The following is a 24464-nucleotide window of genomic DNA, read 5'->3' as shown; positions in this document are numbered from 1 at the left end:
TTAGGGTATTTCCAATGCAAGTTCAGAGGAGCCATTCTTTTGTCACATTTTTTTCACCGTGGGAAATGTTGTGAAGTGTCTGCTACAGACGCCGTCTGGTACAAATTTAAACGCCGTGGTCCCCTAGTTGGAGTCTCGCAAGGATAACACAAAAACGCCCAGTTTGTAAAGGATATGTCCGTTTGGACGTTTATATCCTACATTTTAAATGGTCTTTCCAATTAACATCGCTTCGATTAAAACGCGTTTTGAAGCCCAATGGGGCGCATACAAGGGCCCAACTTCATGGCTCTGCTTACCGTTAGCCAAAAAATCGCCTGCTTACTATTTAACAATAAATCCGTGCTTACTGTAAGCGTATTTCACGGGTTAACAGGGTATTTTAGGTTTTGCGTATGCGAACATCCCGTTACTAATGCTTTTGAGATTACAGTGTTAGCACATAATTTTCTGCTAGCACGATAGGCCTAAGTAGTCTGGCGATATTTAAAAATGTTACATGAAGAGGCATTTTCGAGTAGAAGTTGTTAACATAGCTATTTTACCTAATTTGGGGGTGCTGAAATCGAAAATGATGTTAACAAGCTGGATTTTTAGTGGAAATTTTCCTAATTTGCATTAAACTTTAATACCTGCCGTGTAATATATTTGTTCCATAGAGCTATATTAAATTGTGCACAAACCTATGGAGACCTAGAAATTTTGTACGGCTTTTGTACGGCTATTTGCATATCTGCGTTTGTATTCCATACCGGTGTGTTATCGAAGCTAATACGTCAAAAACTGAAACGCACGATCAGCAAATGAGCGTGTCATTTTGCTTTATACAACACCTGAATAAATCCCCGTCATCTGATTGGTGAATTGTAGATCACGTGACATATTATTATTCGGTATAATGCACGGTGCGACCATGCGTTATACCCATTGATCTCCATATACAGGGGACCACGGTGCCTTAACTTGTACCCCTCTTTTCACCACATTTTCTCCCCATGCAGTTACGGTGAAAAAAAAGCTGACAAAAGAAAGACTCCCTTGAACTCGAAATGAACTCCCCTAAAGAATCCACGCTTTTATCAACGTGTACAGACCTAAATGGCTTGGAATTTGCACGAACATTGGACTATAGTATTTTCGGCATACAAACATCTCGTCCATGAGGAAATATGTCGCACAAATAATGCTTTGTCTCCATACTCCATTCCCGTGCTTACTCATTCATCACATTCTTTTGAAAGAGTCGCGAGTTTTGATTGGAGGTCATATGTTAAGCCATGGTTGAGCAATAGTATGACTCATAGGGAATTCCATGCGAGACCCATGAACCATGCGAGACCGAAAACCCTGCCTCACCATCCCCTTGTATGCGCCCGATTGGGCTACAAAACGCGTTTTAAACGAAGTGCTGTTAACTGGAAAGAGCATTTAAATGTAGGATAGTGGGCGTTTTTGAATAATTCTTGCGAGAATCCAAATAGGGGACCAAAGTGTTTTAACTTGTACCAGACTGCGTCTGTAGCAGACGCTTCCAACTTTTTCCATGGTGGAAAAGGTGACAAAAGAATGGCCCCTCTGAATTTTCATTGGAAATACCCTGAAGAATCCGCGCTGGCACCAAGGTGTACCAAAAAATATTGTGATGTATCTCTTTTGTTTCCATAATCCTTACCGTGCTTATTCATCCATCACTTTGTTTTGAAAGAGTCACGAGTTTATAAGAGGCTGAAACCGTGGTTGAGCAATAGTATGACTCATAGGGAATGCCCTTAGTATATTATGCCTACCGCCAGTGTTGTAACCAAGTCATTTTTTCCCAAGTAAAGTCAAGTCTCAAGTCATTTTTTTCCCAAGTCAAGTCAAGTCACAAGTCAAATTTTTTCACGGTCAAGTCAAGTCTCAAGTCAAATTTTTCCAAGTCAAGTCAAGTCTCAAGTCAAATTTTTGCAAGTTTCAAGTCAATTTTTTTTTTCAATTATAGCACCAACTTGCCAAATTTTCATGTCAACTCAAGTCCCGAAGCAATTTCAAACGTATTACACAGTTATATATATCAGAATTCAAATGACACAATGTACCAGAATGAGTTTAGAGATGTCTCACAAAATTTGATGTCGTCGAGGATGTCTCCAACACCTTCATTCCACATGTTTTGCAGACAGCGCTCCGCTTCTTTGAAGACGATTCAAAATCTTTGAAACCAAAGGTCACCACCTTCGGACGCGAACTTGTCGGGGCAGACATGTTGACGCACGAAGCCTAGCCACGCGGTAACGACTGTGCGTACATGTACATGTACATGTGTGTTTGAGGCATTAGTTTGCTCTAACGGTAGCATGGTTCCCGTCTGAATAGTCACTAACATGCAGTGTAGGGCGGCAAGATGTACGGGAACCAGTGCCGAAGTGTTCATTATGTTAGGAGAATTTAAGTACAGTTTTCATACTTATAAAACATTCTTTTTCCATACACATTTTTTGTTTTTGCTTTGTGATGTGGATTCTTGCCTCTCATAAACTATATCATAGTCGTTGTTCCAGTCGTTAAAACCTTTTGCAGCATGTTATAAGTACACAACATTTGAACGATATGAAGCAATGTTGAAGATACATGTACATGTATGTTAACGGAGGGTGATTAGACTATGCACAAAACCACGAGCATGTTTTGTCTTTGTCTTGTTCCTCGCCATCGGCTCGGGTCATTATCAGCGCCTAGATTCCAAACAGGTCTTAAACATTTTGTTTAAAACCAGCCAAACAGATATAATTCCCTTATTTTGTGACTTTGCATACATTGCATGCACACAATGGGCCCTCTACAGCTGCATCGTTCCGTGTAGATTGATATATGGTGTTTCGTCAGAACCCGTTCAAGCAGCCGTGAGATGTTGAACCCCTCCTTTTCAGTTCAACCCTTTTTACGGTCTGCTGCGCCAATTGTGTCTTAAAGATCTTTGCATGAGGCTTGGATCTAGGGTTCGAATCCAACTCGGGGACCACGGCGTTTTAATTTGTACCAGACGGCGCCTGTAGCAGACGCTTCACAACATTTCCCACGGTGAAAAAAATGTGACAAAAGAATGGCTCCTCTGAGCTTGCGTTGGAAATACCCTAAAGAATCCGACCTGACATCACTGTGCACAAAAATATTGTGTTTTATCTCCTTTTCTTGTGAAAAAGTCACGAGTTTATTACTAGCCGTACGTTGAACCATGGTTGAGCAATACTATGACTCGATCATAGGGGAATAACCAGCCCTAGAACTTGGGTATAAATAAGGCCCATTCAAATCCTTCTGCTTATAAGCCAACAAGCCGACACCACAATTGCACCGAAAAGCGATACGATTGATGTAGCTAGTAAGATTGTTGCATACCATGTCGCTTGGCAAGAGAGGAACGAGTCCGAATGTTGCAATGGGTCTCGTGGTAATGCTTCAGCTTCTTGCGATGTTGACCACGGTGGTTGCGGTGAGTCCAACTGGGGAAGCCTGCGATGTGTGTGAATGCAACGGATCCAGAGTCAACTGCATCGGGAGAGGTCTTACGGAACTACCCAGAGGTATCCCCAATGGGACGAGATTACTGTAAGTAATCACAGTGAGTAGGGGACGATTATTATTTATAATCTCAAGTCGCCCATCCAATTATTATTAACAAGCTTTCTTGGATTGAAGATCGCTCTGGTATTAAACACCCCGTTAAACTATTTCATCTGGTTTGCCGTCATTTAGAGGACAAGAATCGTTGATCATTGCCAACAACCAGTCAACTTATTGATTTTTGGAAATACTTGGGCCTATGCAATGCGTCCCAGAGAAAGCGGGCCCTGATCATGTGAACTATGATTCACAAATACCAGTTTACCTATTCCTATTGATCGAGAGCCCGTCACTTGTCCGGTCTTAAACGGATGATAAAAACCCAGCCGGTACCCTCTGGAGACATGTGCACATTCGGGAACAAAAGATTGTATACATCTCCACAGAGCAATTTCCATAGGTGAATATGTCTCCACAAGGTTATCACGAAATATATATGGATTTTACTCAAAAACTAGGAATGTCCAAGGTGTGTTGATCCGCCGCACAGTGAAGTATTTTATGTAAGGGATAATAAGCCCGAATTTCAGCTCAGAAAATAAATTCTGGCTAAAATAGGAGCATTTTTAAAGTACACTTTCAAATTCGAAAACTTTAGTACACGAGAACAAAGCAATGACTCCACAGGAATACAAATTCCGGGATGAACGGGCCTGCAATGTTTAACCCTAAAGGGGCCGGGTTATTTTGACCATCTCTCAGCCGGGGGGGGGGGCGGATCCCCCCCCCTAAGATCTCGGGCATCGAGTGACGCAAAATTTTGAATCTCGGTACATGCATAGAGCAACTCTTCATGAACATACCCAAGAAACTGTATGACTAAAAGTCAAGGGGTTTTGGAATTATGGCTAATTAATTATTCATATGTATGAATGGCAATTCTGGTCTGTGTACACGACGTGTATGGGAAAATTCAGTTGTCACGGCGCGTAGCGCCGGAAAAAAATTCGTTGCGCGACAACCCCTCGTCAGATTTTTATGTTTTTGGTGTCAAAAGATGCGCAAGGCTAGAGGCTAAAAAGTCACAAAAGCTTGGGTCGCAAAAAAAATTGTTAAAAGCTATCGCAGAAAAGTCGAGGGGGCGGATTCCGCCCCCGGTCCCTTTAGGGTTAAGTTCAGCAGGAAATAAAGGCGGCCCTGACATCTGGATGATACAGTTATAGTTTCGAAAATGTATTTTGCAGAAATTGTTGGTTTTTAAATTTGAAAAACTATACACTTTATAAAAGAAAATTATTTAACATTATTTTCAATTAGATTCGTCTGGTAGGAAGGAAATATTGGCTGAATAAAATAAAAGAATAGCAAGTCGCAGGACCTTTATTTCTGCTCGTACTTTTTAGGAAGACTTCCCATATGTTTTGTACCCGATCATGAATGTTGGCGAATACATGAGTTAACCGTCCTCGCGCGAGAAGCACAACGGCAAAAACAAAGTAATGTTGAATACATTTATGCATATTATGTAATGCAAACAATGCAAATGGCTACGTCACTTCAACATAATCATGTCACTTGGTCGCCCTTGCTCAGGCACGGTTCCCCTCATTCAGTCGCCGATTTTCCCGTTGCATTATGCAACCTCAGTAAAACATCTTCGGAGACACTTGTCCAGCTCACCAGAAGACAGCTCAACCTCAAGAAAGTTCAGTTCTTTTGCTATTTTCTACCGCATCTTTTATTAAAAGATAGAAGATCATAATTGTCCACAAAATGTCTCCAGTTCGGCATCATTGAGCTCGGGAAAACACCGATTATTATGTTAACGTGTGCCGTCATCTGGCAACCCATTGTGGGATTTGGTTTTGGCAAGAGAGTAGGGAGAAGGACTAAAGACATTTTTTCTGCATGAAATACTCATCCATGAGGAAATAAGTAGAAACAATTGTGTTTTATCTCCGTTGTCGTATCAGTGTTTTGTCATTCATTTTCTTTTGAAAGAGTCACGGGTTTATCTTTGCCTCAGGGTTATATGGCTCATAAGGAATCCCTTCATAGGACCCAGTACACTTCCTTGTGTCAGCACTATAGCTTTGGGTAAAACCAACCTTAGCTTTCGTCCCTGTCATATTGAAATTATATTTACCCAATTTAATGCTAAATTGAATCATGGCCCTTAATGTTGAATGGATGTAACACGAGACAAAAAAACCGAAATTAGGAAACCGATTCATGCACCAGTGTTTGTCACGCGTCTCTTTGTCCAATACGCCCTGGGGCCAATGGAGTTTGTTATATTGTACTTCCTCCTTGACAATACTGGGGGGCTTGAATTGCAAACGTGGACATTCCCAGCGTTATCCCTGATAGTATCGGTCTACATTCGGTCGGAGACACATTCAGCAGATTGGGAAAAAAAATATGAATATTACTAGTGGACTTATTTATGCAACTTTCTACTTCTATAAATCTAGTTGACATCCGTTGGAGTAATTTTGAAAAGCAGGGAAACACAGAAATACGTCAATAGTTGTGAATGGCCTTTGGATCGCCAGTTTTATAAACAGAAGTGATCTCAGCGATCTTGAGATTTGAAGGAACGGATGCAGTTCCTGATTTCCTGCCAAATTCTAGCTCTTTATGCCATTTTTGCACTTGTCGAACTGAGCGAGTGTAGTAGCGTGTTTTTTGGGGGGCAAGACGAGTTATAGATGTTATTAGGAGGTTCAGATCAGTCTGATAAATATCTTACCTAAGTACACTTTCTCTATGTTAAGTTTCGTTGGGATATGACTTTGTTTTAGTTCTTAAGTGCCGGGCTGAATAAAACATGTTCAAAGAATATGGGATTTGGGATGGAACAAAAAGATGAAAAAAAATAACAGAAATCAACAGAAAACTAAAGTTTTTCGCTTTTAAGCCGAAAAAGACACACACAAAATCAAAACAGAAACAAAGGCTTTTCCACAACTATGCAGAAAAACCAAAAAGAAAGCCGAACAATCTAAAAACGAGAGAACGAATATTAAACGGTCGAAGAGGATGAGAAAACTGCAGAATTGAATGGTCAGTGAAGGACTGAAATATGAAAATAACAGCAAAGGCAGTACTGGCGCTACATATATCCTTAGCATCCATTTTTTTTTCAACAGTCGGCTGGCGGATTTGGTTCTGGGTTCGCGACAATATAGCCTGAAAGTACGCCATTTTGTTTTTGAGCTTCCGGACTCATCCGTGACCCTTATATGGGCATTTTTCCCGGGGTTGCCCTTTTTGTTGCTTTAATTTTTGACAGAATGCTTTCTAACCGTAATCACCGCTCCCCCCCCCCCCCCCAAGCAAAAAAAATAACCTTTAAATTTTATTGTGGTATTCCACACACACAAAAAGAAATCAGTTGGAGATGGGTCAAAACGAATGTCACTTACGATCTTTTACGTCCGGATTATCGTACCTAGGTGTCTTTGTTCGATCACGTTTTATACACACATCACGCTACTTGCGTGTGAACAAAAATTATAACGATGCGACGATTCACTCACCTACATTCGATGGATGTTAGATTTAGTCGGGTTTACTTGAATACAGTTCGTATATCAAAGGTCATTTTAGATTTGTTTGTAAATGCGAAATAGTCCTTCGAGTTCATTCAAACAAATTTCCATCCCAAAGGACATTTTAGTCTCCTTTTTAGTCTCCTGTTCATCTTCGTACGAGTACTCCTTGCCCCACTAGTCCACATGTATTAAAGATTTTCGGAACTAAGTGAGAGGTCAATTTCTATATAAGATTTTAGGCTTTGCATGGTGGAGTATCGGTATCGTTTCGGTTTACGGTATTAAAAATCTTGTGGTAATAACTACTGCTTTCAAGATATTTAGTTTCGAGAAGAACTTGTCCTGCTTCTTATCAACTTTCGCTTAGTAGTTTTAGTTCCGATAAGAACAGTCCTGCTTTAAGTTCTAAATAACTGCTTTTTGGTCTCAACGTTTCGACCAGCCTGCTCTAATCATCGTCAGGAGACTAATGAAAATTAGCACGATTTTCTCTTTTACGTCATGCGATTTCTTAGAGTACGTAAATTTAAATGCTGTAGTAACAATTTTACAAAGGCTTTTCCGGGGGTGTTTTTTTAATAGATCAATGTGCCAAAATATTTCTAAAACTCCGACGTTTACACACTAATTTTCCTGTTCAGAGAGGTCCGGAAGAGTGCCACCAGTGATCAACTTTCAAGCTTTATTCCCTGAAAGCATGGGGTCTTTTAGAAAATGGAAAGGCTCACCTGTTCGGATGGTCTAACAAAGTCTCCTTCCAAAATAGACTACCTGGAAAAATATTTCAATTTGCTTTTGAATAAATGTTCCAATTTACCTTTAATTAGATGTTCCAACTTTTTGTGTGAACATTTTGGTCTCCTTTTATTTGACATTTCAAACAGTGACCTCGGAGATAATTTCTTGCGGGAGATACCTTACGATGGCCTGTTGGAACTGAGGCACCTTGTCCAAATGTGAGTTGTAATGTAGTCGTGTAGACCGATGGCTTGATAACCCATTTAATTTTTTTTAAATTATATTTTTGCTATTACAACCACCAATAGGACCTTCGGGAGAGACTTTGGCGTCGTTAGCTGTACCTTTGGGAGACATGTGGAATAAGGGAGACTGTTCAGTGTCCTCCTAATGCCTCAACCCCTATTTTGAGGAAAAGATAGGCTACATCGATGCTCGTGGTCCAATTGGTAAAACACTAATACCAACATTCGTCGGATAGGATAAGGTAAACTTGGGGCAAGGGGGTGATTAAAGTCAAAAACAATTTTGAGCACAAGCCTATGTGAATACCTCCCTAGTGACTCATGTGAATGTCTCCAAAGTGACCCACTGAATTATATTTTGTTTTTTGGTGGATGGGTTCTTGAGTGTCTTCAATGAAAACCACAAGTCATCTCGTGTTACTAAGTGTCTATTGCAGTTGTCAATCATACCGGAAACCCATACCCATCTACTTGTCTAATATTTGTATTGCATTGGGCCTAATCGCTTCAAAATGAATCACCATATATGTCAAAACATTGTCTCCTTTTACTTTCTTGTGATTTGCCCTTTCTCTAGTTTTGATTTGAGCGTTGTTAAATTAGTTGTGCTCTGTTATCGTGCCGTGCTTAACAACCTCTCTTGTGTAAATATCAAACTTAATGTTATATCTTTTCACCCAAAGAAATATAACCAACAACTTGATCGAAACACCGTTTGAATTGCCGGAGTCTGTCGTGGTCATGTAAGTCAAAAATCTGTGATTTTATAGAAGATGAAATAACAGAAACCACTTGTACATGCACACAGCCTTTAACGAATTTATCGCACAGTTGTTTTTTTTTGTTCCCCAATTAATTTTTCTGCCGTTTTTTTTTTTTTTTTTTGGGGGGGGGGGTTTGTGTGTTTGGGTTCTGTTTTTTTCTGTTTGGTTACTTCGAACCTGTAACTGTTTATAAGAATTGTTTTTGTTTTTGTTTTTTCAATTTAGAAGCCATAGTCGCTGATATGATGCTTTATTTTGGAAGGTATAATTGGTGAGATGATTAGTTACTGTCGAACGTATAGTTGGTGATATGATTCTTTGAAAGTGTATTTGGTGATAGGCCTATGGTTGTATATTTTGGAAAGTGTAACTTCTGACGTCGAATGGATTGCCACCTGTGTCAAAGCGTTTAATGCATAATTTACAGAGAAAGTTGCTGAGTTCCATTCAAATCATGGTTCCTGTTAGACTGTAAAACCGTCTTTTTGGCACATGGGTCAAAAAAAGAAGAAGAAAAAAGGGAGACTGAGGGCGGGGGGTGTTCACATTGCATGCTCATTGTTTTGCAAATTTAGTGTACAAGTAGATATACAGGGCATCGACATGTTTATTTCGCATTTTTTGGCAGTATTGCAGAGAAGAATCTACTTCAAGACATCAAGCCAATAATGAGGAACTGCATGAAAGTACACTATGCGTAAGTACCATTTGGGGTCACAGCCGAACAATGATTGTACAAGGGCTACATGCCGGGGTGGGGGTAAGGGGGCGTTTCCCCTCCCCTCCAGGAAAAGCAATCAAAACAAAATAGAAAACAGAGAGGAAAATAGGGTCGGAAAGAAAGAAAATGAGGCGCGAAGTCATATTGCTGTTAATTAATTGGTCGGGGTGTAAATGTCCCTGCCCATCCTCGCAAAGGGATAAATTGAGAATGTGCTGGAAAAGTACAGGGAATTTTTGGGGGGAAACGTGCTTTTACCCCCCTCTAGAAAACATGCTGGCGACGCCCATGACGGGCTACATCCAGCTGGAGGAAGCTCGTAGCTGGATCATTACTAATCGAGTATTTGATGGTTCATGACGTTACTTACGACTGCGCACTAATAACAACGCGCGAACGCCCCTAGTCAAACGACGGACAAAGCGTCATTACAAACTGTTGGTCCTGGCTCCCCGTTGTACATTGTGATGCGCGTAGCTATTGGTTACCAGCGATGGAACTGTGCACCCGAACTTGCTTTGTCATGCAGATCCGATTCTCGTTATTTATAAGACCTATATTAAGCACTCAAAGTTTTTACTTCACACAATTCTTACAACATAAGAATATTATCCTCCCACGCAGAACAGTTTGAAACTACAACTTGAACTTTATCCACAGTGATTTTAGAAACAACAGTCTGCAAGTCATCGAGACAGATACTTTCAAAAGATGCACTAACCTGTTGGATCTGTGAGTATACATGAGAATGCTTTCTTTGTGGTCAAAAGCCTAATTGTAGTTAATGCATCCCTATAAATTGCTTCCAATGCTATGAAGATAAGTATTTTAATCCAGTTGGTCAGTGGTTTCTAATGACACTATACGGTCCTTTCTTGCTGCAGTACATACATTCTGTCGACGCTCCGGGTAAAATGTGATGGATATAAATTCAAAAATCTATGTTTTTTAATTTTGCAAATGGAAAGAAACGATCAATACATATTTGTATATTATCTAATTTTGCACATTGTAATTTCTTCGTTTGATTTCATAATTAATAGTAAAGATACGTTTAGTGTTTGTACGCCACAACAGTTAAGGATCTCATAATAATAATAATCCATAACGAAAATACTTGTCCTTTATTCCAAATTCAAACACCATTAACAATCTCATTTTCTGTTTGTTTGTAAATGTTGTCTCCATCAACAGAGTCTTGGATGAAAACAAAATATCGCAAGTACAACCTGGAGGGTTTGCGGGACTACGAAGTATAAACAATTTGTAAGCCATAATTCAGCTTAGTATACATAAATACACATTTTATTGTTTCTATGTTAATTTTTGTTTTGTTTTGTTTATTATTCGTAAGAAAAATAGGTTTTTGCTTCTGAGACGAATTGGAAGAAAGGGAAATGTTGTTCCCAACTACTTGAATTAACATTTTAATTGCAGTTTCGATTCAAGATGGCTGATTCATGTGTCGCGCTAATCCTAAATACTGAATTGCAATTGGTTCACAGCCTTCCTTTTTTTTCAATCAAACAGAAACGTGTCTATATGTGACTTGAAGGTGTTACGGCCACATACGTTTGGGGGCATGCTTCGGCTGAACAGGTTGTAAGCATATATTATTGTCTTCCATGTTTTTGTTTAGATTAATGCCTGAATGTGAATTGAGGAGCCACAAACGGGTCAACCCAATATTCTCATATTGTTTTTGCTATAGACGAATTTCAGATTTGTTGATGTCAGGACACCAGTTAAAAACAATCAAATTTCTGCCAACAGAACTTCGGACTTTATTTTGACGACTCCTTTTGTGCCACCAAAGCAAGCAAATGATAATTCCAAAATCCCACCAGGAGAATTTCACATTGCCCATGTTCTGTGGGCATAGCATTATGGACTTTTAGGGTGACATGTTATTAAAAGAGTGGACTTGATGGTGATTGTAACATATACCCTTTTTTTCTTCTGTGAAAATGCAGACATATGGTTCAATGTTACTTGGAGGAAATTCCGTCTGGTCTGTTTCTAGATCCGACAACAGACGGTGTCCCTGACAAAGGCATCACACCCTTCCGGCTGTAAGTAGTGGCTATGACTTGCAGAAGGAAGATTCATTTAAGTAATGAACAGATAATTCAGCTGCCCTTTGATATAAAAATAGGCTTTAAATTAAGCTTGGTAACCCATGTGCTGGTGTTTGATTAATCCTAGGCTCTTGTTTATTAAAACAGGACCATTGACCTTATTGAGACGTAATATACTGACTCTTTTGCATTACCCACATTTACCCATTCCAAATAGCGCCCTTCCTATTGTGTCGGTCGTAGGTCCACCTAATGAAAAGCGCATTTCGACCTTAACAGCAATTTGATTTTGTTGATGTTTATTTCATATTTCTTTAACATGTTTTGCAGGTTTTTTTCTCAAAATAAACTACGACGGGTCTCTCCGGGTGCGTTGAAGGGAGTGAAAGAAGTTTACGACCTGTAAGTTTTTCAAATTATTGTGTATGCCACGAGCGCGAGTGGAACACGGAATGTGCGTCCCACACACATACGTTTCACTCCCGTAGAACGCGCGATATTTAAAAGTTAACAGTGAGCGCGGCGGCAACTTGACTGCGACCTCGGAAACTATACGAAATCGGCCCTGGCAACCGGGCTCTTCCTCTCGTTAGATTACAAATTTATCTGCTTTACGCGAGTGATAATGAGAACTATTTACTTTAAAATAATGTTCTGTATTAAGCAATTCCTACAAATGATATGTCGGGGCAAAACTCATGTCGGGGCAAAATCTTAGTTCTATTGTTCACGTGCCACTTTTTTTAGTTTATGATTTCTAAACATTCAAAGTTTTCACAGGGCAATGCAATAATGAACAATTGTACATAAAATTCACGGAGCGATTTTTTTTTTGTTTCGATAAAAATGGGCAATTTTAAAAGCTAACTAAACAGTGTTGTTTAAGTGTTTTGGATAACTCGCGGCACGTGGTACCAGACCTCATTAAACATGACTAATTGACTGAGAGTGTAGTTACGTACTCAATATATTTCGAGAGCATTTTGTGATCAGCAAAAATTGGTTTAAAACCTTAGGTGCGAGTTTGATTTTATGAAGCAAATTTTTGAACATCGGAGATCACAAAATTCAAGCTTTCCGCTTCCCAGTGATTCTTAATCAATGGCTGGCAACAACCTTCTCGACTACTTTTGGGATGGGGATCGGGAATAATTCAAACCCCTGCTCTTAGTATCGAAAAATAGGAAATGACAGAAAAATCTGACCCGGAATCGCGGGTCACATTTTGACCCATTCACCCATTAATCAACTCATTATTTCTTCTTTCTCCCTTTTGCAGAGCATTGGATAGAAACGAGCTCACCTTTATCCCAATATTTGAACATTCGATAAGTATCGGAAAGTAGTAAGTGCATGCCCAGATTATCTAATAGGCACAGTAGGCAATGTCCCTATGGCCTACGTCCTGGGGGCGCACCAATTTTTCAAAGGAAACACTGAAAATAATGCTTAATGGTTGGTGTGCAGTTTAAGATTTCTTAGGCCAAAAAAAAATAGTCTGTCTCTGGTCAGGCTGAAGTTCCGGGATTGATGCGGCGACGTGTTTTTTTTTCTTTCTTTCTTTCTTTTGGTGGCTTTTTTTTTTAAGCTTGAATTGTACAGACAAGGTGGGTATTATTTTGCTTTTTTGTGTCCTCATTATACATTGGTGTCCTCCATAATTTGCCTTGGTGCCCTTATTCATTTGCTTTGGTGCAATTTCCCCATTCCTTGGTGCTCCTTGGTACAAAAATTTGAGGAGGTGCGGCAATAGAGGGTGCTGTTGTAGCTTCCGTGTTAATTTGAAGAAGAAAAAAGGTTGACGCGCATGATTTAAATCGACGCGCGCACTGACCAGAGTACCGAGTATTTTATTTTTTGGCCTTAGGAGAGATGGCACCCGGGGAAACGGAACTCCACCGGGGGGGGGGGGGGGCGGGGGGCACGTCACGCCACGCCATGTAGGTACACCACTGCTTTATGGTCTAGATTTGTAGAAGTTTTTTTTCAGCGGATCCAGGCTGACATAACAGGCTGCTAACATAATGATGGGTGTTTCTTTAAACTGTCAGATGAAAACAAAATGTGCGAGGTTTCTGTCAAACTAAAACACATTGAAGGTCACTTTGATTTTATTCACTATCAGCAGCATGCAACATTAAACAGATTGACCATAACAACACAAAAATTAACAAACAAAGGGGTGTTGATTTCGTCTTAATCCAATTACATGCATCTTATTTCAATTGGGATCCATAAAACACTAATCAAGTAACACCTTAAGCATCAGAAAAATTAAATTGAAAAAAAAATATTATTGATAATATTGCAATCTGTGATCTTCGATTTCAGTGGACTAGCCAGGAACAAACTCAGTTCTGAAGGCCTTCCAGAGGATGCGTTTTGCAACATAACAGCAATGCATTATCTGTAAGTATATCAGCGCCACACGTTTTGTTTATAAAGACTCTGATGTAGTTTGTTTACTACATCGAGTAATGCAAGGTACGCTCTGGCAGTATGACGACGACGCAAATGCTCCCTGAAATCCCAAATAAAGTGTTATTTTTATTTGACGTATTCGTCTGCAATGCGGGTGAACGGCGTGGGTAACTTTTCAACGAAAATGTAAAATGATTAGAACGATTTGTTTTAATTACTTGCTTGTGTAAAATGCTGTTAAAACATTTTACTCGATCCTTTATAGAGTGTTCTGCATGCTTTAGAGTAGGAATAGAAATGTAATGTTGACGACATCTTCTTAATTCAGATATTTATGTTTGCTTTTAGGGATTTGTCGTCCAATCGACTGACTTGTATTCCAACTGGACTTTTCCGGTCGCAGACTGGGCTCCGATATATCTACTTACATCGGAACAAAATCAGTGTCCTGCATGCTAAGGTGTTTGCGGGACTTTATCAGCTTAAAGAACTGTAAGTTTGTCATTAAAGTTTGCTCAGTCAAAACTTAACTTTATTAGTAGTACTTTGACACCCTTTGGGTTATTAGTACTTTGACACGCTGCTTGAAAATTAAAATAAGCCCAAAGGACGAGGTTGCCAGTTTTATTTTTTTTTTTTTTTTTTAGGGAATCACTGCGAGATACGCACACTTATGCTATCAGAATCTTTCCCTCCGAACCAAGGATCTATCGAATCATAGGTGTTCACGTCATTGTTCTTGTTTTCATAAACAAGCATATTTATGGCGTGCATTCTGACTTTTAATCCAAACAAGAGACATCTCTATTAAGAATAGAGATATCTGTTTCAGACGTGCAAGGTTAACATTTAATTTCTGTACTAGAGATATCTCTATTACTTTCATAGATATATCTATTACTAATAGAGAAATCACTATTTCCTCTCATAGTAGAGATATCTCTATTTCAAATAGAGATATCTTTAAAAGTAATGGAGATATCTCTATTACAGGAATTAAATGTTAACTTTGTACGCCTGAAACATATATAGAGATATTTATAGACATATCCATAGTTTGGTTAAATGCCAAGAATGCATGCCATTCCTATGCAAGTGTAGACCACTGAATCATTCATGAATAAAATCACCGCATAGAACACAATATGTGCGGTCGGCTCTGGAAGGTGCATGGTAATAAATAATGTGTAGCTTCTCTTGGCCTTTTCGTATCCAACTGAACTAAGGCCAAAAAAAAGTCTCCGGTTTCTGGTATGCGCGCGCGTCGCCGTAGCCATGCACGTCGGCAAAATGAAAAAGTTTTTTTTTCAATGAAAGATGATGTCTCAAAACCGCCAAACTCACTGGTTTGACTGGAATCCTGCTACTGCACAATTTTAACGTGTTTTTAGATGGGGTTATGATGGAGAATAAGCTTTATGTGGCCTCTCTGTACTCCCATATATTTGCACTAAGTTTAGTCGGGCACCATTTGCAGTCATCAGCCGACATTTGAAGCAAAAAAGTTAGGTAAAAAAAAAAAAAGCCGCGTCGCCGCACCACTTTTTGGACAAGCTCCATACCAGAAACCGGAGACTTATTTTTTTTGGCCTAAAGCTTGAATTACCGAAACAGCTAACAAAATACGTCTGCGAAGGGCAAAAACCCAATTTCAAAAACCTTGAAACCTTTTAAACTTCGACTTGACAAGCTGGGCCCAACTTCATAGCGCTGCTTAATAGTCGAATTTCTGCTTACCGAGCCTTAATCTATTTCATAGAGACCGTAAAAGTAAGCACAGAAGGCGAGCTTAACCACGGAGGAAAAGAAAGTTGCTTAAATCAGAGACGTATCATGGGCGTAGCAAGGTCATTGTTATTGGGGGTGGGGGAGAATTTCGTGCAAGGGCATTCACACATCCCCGCAGAAATGTAGACATTTCTACTCCGGATCGTTGGCCTCCATTTAATCAAAGGGGGGGGGCAGGTACCATCTTCCAATGGGGGCTGTTTAAACCGGACGATCACACACACTATCGGACAATAGATGGCGCTTTCCAGGGCGGCATAATTGCTGACGGTCGCGCGAAATTCCAAATTATAGGGCATTCGTACAAAGAAGCTGGTAAAAACAGGAACTTGTGCAAAAACAAAAGGGCACTCTTTAAAAAATATTTGGGAGGGGGTAAACGCTGGTTAAAAAAAAGGGGGCACTTGAATGGAAAAGAACAGTCTTTACAAACTATTGGGGAAAAAATATATGAACTCCAATATTTCTTTTTATTTTAGGTTTATATTTGACAACCCAATCACTGAACTAGTGGACTGGCTGTTTTATGATACCGCCTTGATAAATCTGTGAGTATACATATTTAAACATCGGAATTCTTATTTTTCAGAAAGTGCAATACACTCATTCTTTATCGTGCACTGTGTTGCCATTTCTGTTTATTAAGTCCACACAGTGTATGCTATGCTTACTCAGGCAAAGCTTCAATTATCTTTAACAATGGCCTACATTCTACAGAAATTCATTGTTGTTGTTTATTTTCTTACTTGAATGTAAGGTACATTTTTCAGACCAAACTTTCGTCGATAGGGGAGCGGCCATTTGCGACCGTGAACCACACTCTCCGACGTGTGTAAGTATTACATGCTCCAGCATTCAAACCGTACAGTGATAGTTGTATTTTCTGAGACATTCCCTTATTAGAAAGGCATTGAATTGAAATATTACCTTTTTTCCAGATCAATCTACGACAGTCACTTGAAGACCGTTTCCAATTCTGTCTGGCAAGATCTGGGGAACTCATGTTATGTGTAAGTCAATTTACCGCTCAGGATAAAGTGATTTTAGAATATCTTACTCCTTAAATACCATTAGGATGACAAACAGAGCATATTGTTCGAAACGTCGAGTAAAACAACTGGTTCTTCTCAGAACCACACAGCTCAAAAGAGATATCATTCACATGGTGTTACCGCAAACCATGCAAACCTTATAGTATCATTTAACCTTTAGTATGGATTCGTCCGAATTATAAACTCTCTAGCAAGATGTGGATCTGGTAGGTTCAAATCAATCAAGATAAATTAAGTTCAAAGGTCAACAGGGGTAAATAATGACGGTATTTATAAAAGTTTAGGTTAAGCTTTTGGGTAAATTGGGTGTTAATAAGATTGTACATGCTTTGATAGATTTTGATGAAACTAGATGCCGTGACCCTTAACAGGGAGCCATGACGGTTGACGTTTCATACCCAAATCTAGTGGCTTTGGGAATGAACGTCTCTCAGAGAAGCCGCGCGTATGCAGGGCAGCGCGGCACATGTACTGCGCTGCACATTTCGCGCGGAACATTATTCCTAATGCCCTCGGAAACTTACCCATGGAGATAAAATTCAGCCTCCATGCATGGGCGTAGCAAGGTCATTTGTATTGGGGGTAAACAAATCTTGAAAATGGCACTTGCACATCCGTGCTGAAATGTAGACACATTTTCCCCCAGACACTTGGCCTCAGTGAAATCAAATAGTGTGTGTCGGGGGGGGGGGGGGGGGGCTGGGGGCTGGTTCAAATCAATCAAGATAAATTAAGTTCAAAGGTCAACAGGGGTAAATAATGACGGTATTTATAAAAGTTTAGGTTAAGCTTTTGGGTAAATTGGGTGTTAATAAGATTGTACATGCTTTGATAGATTTTGATGAAACTAGATGCCGTGACCCTTAACAGGGAGCTATGACGGTTGACGTTTCATACCCAAATCTAGTGGCTTTGGGAATGAACGTCTCTCAGAGAAGCCGCGCGTATGCAGGGCAGCGCGGCACATGTACTGCGCTGCACATTTCGCGCGGAACATTATTCCTAATGCCCTCGGAAACTTACCCATGGAGATAAAATTCAGCCTCCATGCATGGGCGTAGCAAGGTCATTTTTATTGGGGGTAAACAAATCTTGAAAATGGCACTTGCACATCCGTGCTGAAATGTAGACACATTTTCCCCCAGACACTTGGCCTCAGTGAAATCAAATAGTGTGTGTCGGGGGGGGGGGGGGGGGGGCTGGGGGCTGGTACTTTCTGTCGACACTTACGGACACTATATGGTGCTTTGCAGGGAAATACATGCCCGAAATAAAAAAAAAGGCCTGATGGCACAAAAAAGGGCACTTGTTAACAAAAAAAAGAGCATTCTTTCCAAATATTCGGGGGGGGGGGTAAGCGCTGGCGAATAAAAGGGCATTTGAATGGAAAAGGGCAGTATTTACATGCAAAAAATGGGGGCCCTAACCCCCCCCCCCGGACAGTTTCATATTGTTGGACGGCCAATACATTGAACAAAAGGGCGCCATCTATTGTATAGGTATCACAGTTTATATTCCTGTTTTTTTCTTTAGAGCAATCGACAACACTTTGAAGTTTGCGCCATTCACAAATAGATCTGACCTCGAAATGTAAGTATTGATATAATAATGTAGGCATACGGCAAAAGGTTGACGGTCAAAATTATGACCCCCGAAATTCGTTCTCACATGGTTTCTCGCTAGAAGGATGGCTTTGTGGACGATGATATCCTATTTTTTTGATGCCCTATCCAATTAAAATCATTCCAGGACGTAAAGTCCATTTAAAAACTTGTGGTGTCTAGGTTTAAAAGTGACTGGAATGCTAGCAAAGTATATTGTACTTTTACGCTGTGAGTTTTCATTAGACAAAAGCTGCACGCGCTACGTTATTACGCGATGCGCGAACGTCCTGCGGCGATATCAAACGAATCGATCAACTAAATGCACGTGCCATGCACACGCTAAAAAGTCGCGTGAATAGGGCCACGCGCTAGAAAAAAAATACATACCTCATACATATTCATGATCGAGAGCCGATTTTTCACTGGTCCATTCACCGCCACGTGTCAGCCGTTAGTTTTGCTGTTTCTCAAGCGCAACGATTGTCAACGGGTTTGTAAGAAAATGAATATGCTCCAGTCTGGTCATTCCAAAACTGATGATGATTCTTTTCTTTCATGTTGCTTTCTCAGCGAATTAGTTGGTGATGGATTCGCCCAGCCACTACTGGTGACGCCTGACCAGGAAACGATATTTAGCGTCTCGGGATTAACGTGTGTCCAATCTGATGCTGGGTATTTGTGTACGCCCTGCCAACAGGGCACTTTCGGGGTCTCTTGGGGTGACAAAAGTTGTATTGCATGCCCTCCAGGTAAAACAGTTCATTCCAATGACCAGTCCAAGTCAACTTAGCTTAAACATTGTCACGTACGTTTCACTCCCATAGAATGTGCTATATTTATAAGTCATCTAGAGGTGCGGCGGGAACTTGACTGCACCCTCGGAAACCATACGAAATCGGTCCTGGCAACCATGCACTTCCTCTTTAACTCTTTAACTGTTTTTACTCTCGTAATTTCAGGAGGTTTTTACTTTTACTAGTGTTTTGTGTATTAAGCAAACCCTTTTGCTGAAAATTCATGTTCTGGAAATTTGTTTTGGTGTGGTGATTTTTTCCCTTGTAAAGTGGTTTCTAAGATGCCAAACAATTATGAGTTTCACAGGGCAATAAAATACCGAACATAAAACCTTACGTGGCGATCTTTTACATACAATACATTTCCTTTCGCTATTCTTTTTATTAAAATTAACAATTTGAAAGGCCGACTAAACAGGATTATTTGAGCTTGTGTAGATTGCTCGCAATACGTGGTCCCAGACCTTAACTAACCCGACATCGTAGTTACGTATTTAATATATTGAGTAGTAGTAGTTTCTACTGATGTAGTAGTTTCTGACCAGCAACATGGAGATAAAACCGGTTTCTAACCACAAAATGTTGGTGGTGGATGAACCAATGACCCATTCTTTCCGGTCAAAGGTGGGAGGGCACGTAGGCATATGTCCTCCCCACCCCCGGGATTTACGCTCTTGGACGAAGTATTAATTAAAATGTACACTGGGATTTTTAATTTGGCGGTACGAGGTTAGTCTGTACGTTTTACTTTTTTTCAATAACAGTATAGGCTATTGTGTATCAAAAAAATTACCAATGTAAAACGTGATTTTGTCATATCGTCAAACTGTTTTGTCCCGGATTTTTGTTTTCTTCTCACAATACAGGGGGCTTTTTCCAAATCAAGACGGGGCAAGTGGCTGACCCCTCTGAAGGTATCAACTGTCAGAGATGCAACAATGGCACCTACGTAACGCCCGAGGCGCACCCTGGTATCAGTCCTGCAAATTGCACGGTGTGTCCTACAGGTACCAATAAAAACCTTCACGCTGGCTTCCGCGCCTGTCCCTGTCTGGATGGTTTCTACCGTACCGACCGGTTCGGTGAATGCCATCCGTGTCCAACCGAAGGAGTCAACTGCTCAGAAGAGTACCAACACCTCCTGTCTGGCTTCTGGTGGACCTGGGACTGGGGTTTATCGGATGACAACTACCTATCCTACGAGCGATTCGTCCAAAATGTGCGCACTGAAGATTCCAGATATGACAACACAAGCAAGAGGTTTGGGGGTGTGTTACCCAAGGTGCAAAAATGTCCTCGCAGTGAGTCATGCGTGAATGCTGTGCTGGGTGGTATCAAGGCAGAATGCGAGGAAGGCTACACGGGTTGGCTTTGCTCCCAATGCAGTCTTTACTATTACCCTTGGTTTGATCACTGCTTCGAGTGTCCCGAATGGTGGTGGTTCCTGCTTGAAGTCATTGCTGTATGCGTGGTCATTGCTCTGATTGTCATCATCATAGCTTGGCAGGCACGTAAGGTCCAAAGAAGCGGTCGGTCTGCCGTCAGCATGCTGCTTGCTCGAGGGAAGATCCTACTGGGTTTCTACCAGGTCATGGGGGAGATATTCTCAGCGCTGGATGACATTGCCTGGCCGAATATATTAACAAGCGTTGGATCCATCTTTAGACTGTTGGAGGTGAACATCATGCGACTGTTTATCAGTCCCAGGTGCTATTTCCCCAACTTCACTTATCCTAATATTTACATTGAGTTCCTGGTAGGCATTGTATTTGTGGTGTTCGTTCTGCTCGCCGCCTGGTGTTTTTACAGCTCCAAGATGTGTTACTTGAAAGCAAAGAAAACTCCTTGTGCGGAGCGAAAAGCTCTTCTGTCGCAGACCAAGCAGAGGTGTTACATGTTTGTGGTGATACTGCTCTTTATTTCCTACCCCAGCCTGTCTAGTGTTATCCTCACATTATTACCCTCTGGGTGTCACCTCTTCTACGTTGACGAAAAAGACACCCTCAATGTGACCAGACTTCGAGCCGATTATTCGATCGATTGCCAAACGCAGCAGCATGTTCATTTCAACTACGCAGCTGAGGCCTCCCTCTTCTACGTTGTTGGGTTTCCCTTGGTGTTGTTTCTCCTCTTGTGGTGGAATGTCAGAAAACGGAAGAAGACCGGGGCTGTCGGTGGTAGACGGGAAAGTGAGGATCAGCCTTTGCTGGATGATGCTAGTCAATGTCGTTTGGATGCCGGTTATGTCGCCAGTTGCAGAAACGAGGTGGCTTGTGAGACAGATGATGAACTTCTCCTACACTCGGACCCGCCAGTCCAGGCTGTATTCAATTGGGAGAGTTTCCTGTGCGAGAATTACAAGCCAAGGTTCTGGTACTGGGAGATTCTGGAGCTGGCCCGAAAGATTGTCCAGACGCTGTTTGTGCTGCTGTACGGGCCTGACGATCATTTTACCATGTTCGCCACCATAGTCATATCGGTGGTCTTTCTGCTCCTGCACGCTTACGTGAAACCCATGAAGGATGCTGTAGAGCATCGTCTGCAGATGTGCTCGCTTGGTACCATCTTCCTGAACCTGTTGGCTGCGTCGCTGCTTCTGTTGCCGAGCGAGGATGCTCAATCAAGCCAAAACAGAAAGGAGGTCCTCTCTGTTGTTCTTGTCCTAATGAACCTCAGCGTCATCGTTTTTGTCATTGGTAAAAATCTATTTCTTTCTACCTGTTGCATCCAAACGATATCTTTACATCTTGCATTAATTCTGGGTAATAACCAAAAAAATCATGTCAAAATCACCATTTCAATTTAGATTTGTTTTCACTATTTTGCCTTAAAACATTGTACTGAGCCATTTTGACATGTTTCTGTAAACAAAACATCATTAATTTCCAATCGAAAACACTTTGTCTTCAAAATCCACATAATGTGGCTCTTCGTGAAAACGGTGACGAAATTACTCTTTGTATGGTTTTGCATGATAGTCGTACGAGCTTTTACATGTAGCTTTCAAAATCAAAATAAATATTGTATATAAATGCTTTCTGGCAACTAGTAACAGTTGTTTTTTATTAAATCTTGTTTCATTGCTACAGCTAGCTTGGTCTGGACCGGAGTAAAGGCTCTATGGCGTCATGGATGCTTGCGTAGCTTAGGATCGTGCATCGCTGGGGCGTGGGGCTGGTGCAGTCGACCCCTTCATCGTGGCTTAGAGCTGACTAACCATCGTGGCTTAGAGCTCGACTAATCAACAGCAGTTGATAGTAATTCCTCAAGAAAAGTTTCGTAGTTTGATGTTATCGATTAAAAAGAAATGATGTAGTCTTTATACCCCGATGCCACAGAGAGTATGTTTATAGCTTGGCTTTGTAAAGGTCATTTATTTGTGTACATTTGTTTCTGATTTGCTTTCTTTTTTCTGAAATTAATGTTTTGCATGTAAATTCATTATCAAGTTTTAAATTCACCAAGTAAGATTAGAACGACAGATTAAGCTTGAATGGATAACTGTGCCTGGTACAGCACCGGCACCCCGTCATCAGCGAATTATCACATTATCACTTTGCAAAATCGTGTTTTACAATGTGGCGTCGGCAAAAACAAAAACACTCCATGGAAAAAAATGGACGCCGTATACCAACCTACAAACATGCAAGCCTCTATGCATTGTCTGCAAAACAAAGAAATAAATGAGGCCTTACTTTTAATACTGAGGCCTTATTAAATGACAGTGGTCATTCTAAAATATTAATATCGTAACGCTTCTTGCTTGCGATAAGATTACACGTCTATGAGTTCAGCCAATCAAAGGCTAAGTTTGTCACTTGCAGTAAAATTGACCAATCACGAGCCACTGACGTGGCATGAGGTCCAATTCTACCAAATTCTGTCCAGGTACTGTCAAATTCCATCCCTGCCGGGCCTCCAGGTCATGTAATGTTATCTACAGTGTGATATCGGGGTATTTCATTTTATCCTCGGCTGTGCAGCAAGACATACAAATGTTTCTCGTCGAATTATCAGGCAGTGCTTTTACGATATATGCCGTTTTGTACTTGCTACTGAAATGTTTTTAGTTAAAACGAGTGTAAAAAAAATAATAATAAGAAGTTGATATCCAAATATTTTTATCATGAGATAATCTGAAAGTGAACATATCACATAATGTAACGTATGCACTAACTACTGTTAGATACTAATTGTGACAAATTGAAATAATTCAAATCTAAATGACTACTACAGCTTATATGAGTGTGAAACTAAATGGAGCGCGAACTTGATTATTTAAAGTGGACCTTTGTTTTTCTGCTTGTATATTGCAATAGATAACGTTAGTATTGACCTGAGACGTTCAATAACCTGAGTGATAAGAATCAAACTATTATTGATTATCACTCAGTTTGCTGTTTGCTATTTTGCTTGTATATCGCAGAACAAAACAAAAGGTTCCAATGACCTATGACGTTGAATAAACCGAGTGACAAGAACCAATCCATGATTGAGTTTTCCCGATTTATCAAACGTGCACTGTTTGCCTATGCCTCCAAACAATTTGTTCAACCTTCAACCTTCAACCACGTCTACCATCACTTTAATCTTGATTTTAACCCTGGAATCAGAACTAAGTTTCCACCTGTGATTGGTTATCACCTTTTTTTGTTCCCGATCGTTTGAAATGTCATCCATGAAACACTCCATGAACAATTTGGACGCCGTATACAAATTAAAACATGCAAGCCTTTATGCATTGTCTGCAAAACACAGAAATAAATGAGGCCTTACTTTTAATATTGAAGGCTTACTTATTAAATGACGACGTTCATTCTAAAATATTAAAAAAATTTGTTCTCTTTGTTTCAAATTAACAAAAAGTTCAGAAATAGGTATAGAGTTCGGATCGTGATGCGTTTTTTGAGCGTAACGACCTTTGAATTTGTTTAGTAATACTCTTGCTGATCCGACTTCCCTCGTCGGCCTTCGTGATCGTATTATGCGTCGGTTTGAGCGTGTTGGTAATTTATTCCTGGTACTCCGTTATAATATACGGTGTCCGTAAGTAGGCCGAGCTGTCTACCATGACATTGAGGGAATAAATGGTTGCCTTCTGTTAAAAAAGTGTAGTCATTGTGACCGTTCAAACAACAAGCCTCAGCCTGACCTATCTT

General features: G+C 40.4%; 1 protein-coding gene across 1 annotated transcript; it reads left to right on the top strand.

The window, feature by feature from the left end:
• The first annotated feature begins 9475 nt into the window (after nucleotides 1-9475).
• On the top strand, nucleotides 9476-23215 carry LOC119732710. Its single transcript, XM_038206354.1, has 16 exons — nucleotides 9476-9544; nucleotides 10229-10300; nucleotides 10763-10834; nucleotides 11099-11170; nucleotides 11542-11640; nucleotides 11977-12048; nucleotides 12926-12991; nucleotides 13978-14055; nucleotides 14416-14559; nucleotides 16335-16403; nucleotides 16613-16687; nucleotides 16794-16865; nucleotides 18441-18497; nucleotides 19082-19260; nucleotides 20172-22001; nucleotides 22395-23215. Exons 1-16 carry the CDS (start codon nucleotides 9516-9518, stop codon nucleotides 22544-22546), a joined length of 3138 nt encoding a protein of 1045 aa, XP_038062282.1. The 5' UTR covers nucleotides 9476-9515; the 3' UTR covers nucleotides 22547-23215.
• Nucleotides 23216-24464: the final 1249 nt, after the last annotated feature.

The sequence above is a fragment of the Patiria miniata genome, unplaced genomic scaffold (assembly GCF_015706575.1).
Source record: "Patiria miniata isolate m_02_andy unplaced genomic scaffold, ASM1570657v1 HiC_scaffold_24, whole genome shotgun sequence".
Lineage (NCBI taxonomy): Eukaryota > Metazoa > Echinodermata > Asteroidea > Valvatida > Asterinidae > Patiria > Patiria miniata.
The sequence above is the reverse complement of the archived record's forward strand: the minus strand, read 5'-3'. Positions and strand labels throughout refer to the sequence as shown.

Excerpts from the sequence above, each read along its gene's own strand:
- LOC119732710 (XM_038206354.1), top strand. The coding sequence starts at position 9,516 with ATGAGGAACTGCATGAAAGTACACTATGC. Across the intron at positions 10,835-11,098 it reads CTACGAAGTATAAACAATTT|AAACGTGTCTATATGTGACT; the intron begins GTAAGCCATAAT and ends TCAATCAAACAG. Across the intron at positions 12,992-13,977 it reads TCGATAAGTATCGGAAAGTA|TGGACTAGCCAGGAACAAAC; the intron begins GTAAGTGCATGC and ends CTTCGATTTCAG.